General features: G+C 61.2%; 1 protein-coding gene across 1 annotated transcript; it reads left to right on the plus strand.

The window, feature by feature from the left end:
- The first annotated feature begins 2,963 nt into the window (after positions 1 to 2,963).
- Positions 2,964 to 4,262, plus strand: LOC121365783 (translation initiation factor IF-2-like). The gene is made up of 2 exons (XM_041490240.1): positions 2,964 to 3,178; positions 3,852 to 4,262. Exons 1-2 carry the CDS (start codon positions 3,116 to 3,118, stop codon positions 4,260 to 4,262), a joined length of 474 nt encoding a protein of 157 aa, XP_041346174.1. The 5' UTR covers positions 2,964 to 3,115.
- The last annotated feature ends 289 nt before the right edge of the window (positions 4,263 to 4,551 follow it).

A 4,551-nucleotide genomic window follows, 5' to 3' on the forward strand; every position in this document is an offset into this window, starting at 1 on the left:
TGGAGCAGGTGGGGGAGGGGCTGGGGGGGGTGGGGGAGGGGCGCCGCCACCCCCTCCCCAAATTGAACACCCCCTCCCCCTCCCCCCACAGGTGGAGAGCCCCAACGAGGGGGGGCGGAGCCTCCTGGAGCAGCTGACGCGGCCGGGGCGGGGCTGGGAGAGTGACGTGTGAGCGGGGGGGCACTTGGGGACATTTGGGGTCACTTGGGGACACCCCGGGGACAGCTCGGGTGTCCCCCGGTGCCACCGCGCCCCCCTGTCCCCGCAGGATCCGCCCCCTGGACCCCCAGGGCGGCGCCTTCCCCTTCACGGCGGCCGCGGGGGTCCCGGCGCTGGAGCTGGCCTTCGACGAGGTGGGGCCGGCTGTCCCCGGGGTCCCCAGGGTGTCCCCAAGGTGTCCCCAGGGTGTCCTCAGGTGTCCCCAGGTGTCCCCAAGGTGTCCCCAGGTGTCCCCAGGGTGTCCTCAGGTGTCCCCAGGGTCCCCTCAGTGTCCCCAAGGTGTCCCCAGGGTCCCCAAGGTGTCCCCAAGGTGTCCTCAGTGTCCCCAAGGTGTCCCCAAGGTGTCCTCAGGGTCCCCAGGGTGTCCCCGAGGTGTCCCCAAGGTGTCCCCAGGGTGTCCTCAGGTGTCCCCAAGGTGTCCCCAGTGTCCCCAGGGTGTCCCCAGTGTCCCCAAAGCGTCCCTGAGTGTCCCCAAGGTGTCCCCAGGTGTCCTCAGGTGTCCCCAAGGTGTTCCTGGGTGTCCCCAGGTGTCCCTGAGTGTTTCCAAGTGTCCCCAAAGCATCCCTGAGTGTCCTCAGTGTCCCCAAGTCTCCCCGAGTGTCCCCAGGTGTCCCCAAGGTGTTCCTGGGTGTCCCCAAAGCGTCCCTGAGTGTTCCCGAGTGTCCCCAGGTGTCCTCAGGTGTCCCCCAGGTATTCCTGGGTGTCCCCAGTGTCCCCAAAACGTCCCTGAGTGTCCCCAGGTGTCCTCAGGTGTCCCTGAGTGTCCCCAGTGTCACCGTGTGTCACCGTGTGTGACCCCGTGTCACTCTGTGTCACCGTGTGTCCCCTCAGGTGGCGGTGCCCACGCGGCCCTGGGGACACCCGAGGACACGCTGTCCCGCCTGGGGACGCGGGGCACTGGGGGGAGAGCACTGGGGGCACTGGGGAGCACTGGGGGCACTGGGAGGGAATGGGGGGAATTGGGGGCACTGGGAGGGACTGGGAGGGCACCCCACCCCAGTATAACCCAGTATAACCAGTATAACCAGTATAACCAGTATAACAAGTACAACCATTACATCCCAGTTCACCCCAGTTCCTCCCAGTATGACCAGTATAAGCAGTGCCCCCAGTATAACCTGTATGTCCCAGTATAACCAGTATCACCAGTATCACCAGTCTAACCAGTATAACCAGTCCATCCCAGTCTAACCAGTCTAACCAGTATAACCAGTATAACCACTGTACCAGTATAACCAGTCCATCCCAGTATAACCAGTCCATCCCAGTCTAACCAGTATAACCAGTATAACCAGTCCATCCCAGTATAACCAGTCCATCCCAGTCTAACCAGTCCATCCCAGTCTAACCAGTCCATCCCAGTCTAACCAGTCCATCCCAGTCTAACCAGTCCATCCCAGTCTAACCAGTCCATCCCAGTCTAACCAGTCCATCCCAGTCTAACCAGTCCATCCCAGTCTAACCAGTCCATCCCAGTCTAACCAGTCCATCCCAGTCTAACCAGTCCATCCCAGTCTAACCAGTCCATCCCAGTCTAACCAGTCCATCCCAGTCTAACCAGTCCATCCCAGTCTAACCAGTCCATCCCAGTCTAACCAGTCCATCCCAGTCTAACCAGTCCATCCCAGTCTAACCAGTCCATCCCAGTCTAACCAGTCCATCCCAGTCTAACCAGTCCATCCCAGTCTAACCAGTCCATCCCAGTCTAACCAGTCCATCCCAGTCTAACCAGTCCATCCCAGTCTAACCAGTCCATCCCAGTCTAACCAGTCCATCCCAGTCTAACCAGTCCATCCCAGTCTAACCAGTCCATCCCAGTCTAACCAGTCCATCCCAGTCTAACCAGTCCATCCCAGTCTAACCAGTCCATCCCAGTCTAACCAGTCCATCCCAGTCTAACCAGTCCATCCCAGTCTAACCAGTCCATCCCAGTCTAACCAGTCCATCCCAGTCTAACCAGTCCATCCCAGTCTAACCAGTCCATCCCAGTCTAACCAGTCCATCCCAGTCTAACCAGTCCATCCCAGTCTAACCAGTCCATCCCAGTCTAACCAGTCCATCCCAGTCTAACCAGTCCATCCCAGTCTAACCAGTCCATCCCAGTCTAACCAGTCCATCCCAGTCTAACCAGTCCATCCCAGTCTAACCAGTCCATCCCAGTCTAACCAGTCCATCCCAGTCTAACCAGTCCATCCCAGTCTAACCAGTCCATCCCAGTCTAACCAGTCCATCCCAGTCTAACCAGTCCATCCCAGTCTAACCAGTCCATCCCAGTCTAACCAGTCCATCCCAGTCTAACCAGTCCATCCCAGTCTAACCAGTCCATCCCAGTCTAACCAGTCCATCCCAGTCTAACCAGTCCATCCCAGTCTAACCAGTCCATCCCAGGGGGCACTGGGAGGGAATGGGGGGAATTGGGGGCACTGGGAGGGACTGGGAGGGCACCCCACCCCAGTATAACCCAGTATAACCAGTATAACCAGTATAACCAGTATAACAAGTACAACCATTACATCCCAGTTCACCCCAGTTCCTCCCAGTATGACCAGTATAAGCAGTGCCCCCAGTATAACCTGTATGTCCCAGTATAACCAGTATCACCAGTATCACCAGTCTAACCAGTATAACCAGTCCATCCCAGTCTAACCAGTCTAACCAGTATAACCAGTATAACCACTGTACCAGTATAACCAGTCCATCCCAGTATAACCAGTCCATCCCAGTCTAACCAGTCCATCCCAGTCTAACCAGTATAACCAGTATAACCAGTCCATCCCAGTATAACCAGTCTAACCAGTATAACCAGTCCCCCCCCCAGGCGCGGGGGCTGTCCCTGCAGTGCCTCTCCTCGGCCAGAGGGGGCGTGGTGCGCGCGGCGGCCGCGCTGCGTCGCGACATGTCGGGGTCGGAGAGCGGCGACGAGCGCCTGAACCGCGGCTTCAACGCGCGCCTCATGGCCGTGAGTGTCACCTGGGGTCACCTGGGGTCACCTGAGTGTCACCTGAGTGTCACCTGAGTGTCACCTGGGGTCACCTGAGGGTCACCTGAGGGTCACCTGAGGGTCACCTGGGGGTCACCGGGGTCACCTGAGGGTCACCTGGGGGTCACCGGGGTCACCTGGGGTCACCTGAGTGTCACCGGGGTCACCTGGGGTCACCTGGGTGTCACACCTGGGCATCACCCAAGTGTCTCCTGGCCCCCCTGAGTGTCACCTGCCCCGCCTGAGTGTCACCTGGGGTCATCTGGTGTCACCTGAGTGTCACCTGAGTGTCACCGGGGTCACCTGGGGGTCACCGGGGTCACCTGGGTCACCTGGGGTCACCTGGGTCACCTGAGTGTCACCTGGGTCACCTGGGGTCACCGGCTGTCACACCTGGGCATCACCCAAGTGTCTCCTGGCCCCCCTGAGTGTCACCTGCCCCGCCCCTGGGTGTCCCCTGTCCTCCTGTCCCTATCCTCACCCTAACCCTGTCCCCTGTCCCTGTCCCCATGTCCCCCGTGTCCCCATGTCCCCCGTGTCCCCCTGTCCCCTCTGTCCCCCGTGTCCCCTGTGTCCCTGTCCCCTGACGCTGTCCCTGTCCCCTGTCCCCTCTGTCCCCTGTGTCCCCTGAGGCTGTCCCCTGTCCCCGCAGGCCGAGGCGTCGCTGCTGTCCCCGTTCGTGTCCCCTCTGGTGTCCCCGTTCCGCCACGTCCTGCTGGGCCGGGGGGCACACACGCTGGCGGCGCTGGTGGCCGAGCTGGGGACAGCGGGGACAGCAGGGGACAAGGAGGGGACACCAGGGGACAGCGAGGGGACACGCGGGGATGGCATGGGGACACGCGGGGACAGCATGGAGACAGCAGGGGACAAGGAGGGGACACCAGGGGACAGCGAGGGGACACGCGGGGATGGCATGGGGACACGCGGGGACAGCATGGAGACGGTGGCCCTTGGTGACACTCGGGGACAAAGGGCGGATCTGGGAGGTGGCCCTGGGGACGGCCCCGCCCCCTCATTTGCATCGGCCGCGTTTATTGGCTGTGACCGGAATTGGGGACAATAAAAGCAGCGGGGCCACACCCGTCGGTGACCACGCCCATCGCTGACCACACCTGTGTTGGCCACGCCCACGCGGGCTCCGCCCCTGGGATCGCCCCATGCAGGCCCCGCCCAGCGGGTCATTGGTGGGTGGAGCCTTATTGTCCTGGCAGCCATGTTGGAATGGCAGCCATGTTGGATTGGCGGCCATGTTGGATTGGTGGCCATGTTGGAATGGCAGCCATGTTGGAATGGGAGCCATATTGGAGTGGCGGGCATGTTGTCCCTGGCAGCCATATTGTCCCTGGCAGCCA

Source organism: Pyrgilauda ruficollis, unplaced genomic scaffold, assembly GCF_017590135.1.
Source record: "Pyrgilauda ruficollis isolate IOZ18807 unplaced genomic scaffold, ASM1759013v1 scaffold1207, whole genome shotgun sequence".
Lineage (NCBI taxonomy): Eukaryota > Metazoa > Chordata > Aves > Passeriformes > Passeridae > Pyrgilauda > Pyrgilauda ruficollis.

Coding starts and splice junctions, on each gene's coding strand:
- LOC121365783 (XM_041490240.1), top strand. CDS start 3,116: ATGTCGGGGTCGGAGAGCGGCGACGAGCGCCTGAACCGCGGCTTCAAC. Junction 3,179..3,851: donor TCAACGCGCGCCTCATGGCC/GTGAGTGTCACC, acceptor CTGTCCCCGCAG/GCCGAGGCGTCGCTGCTGTC.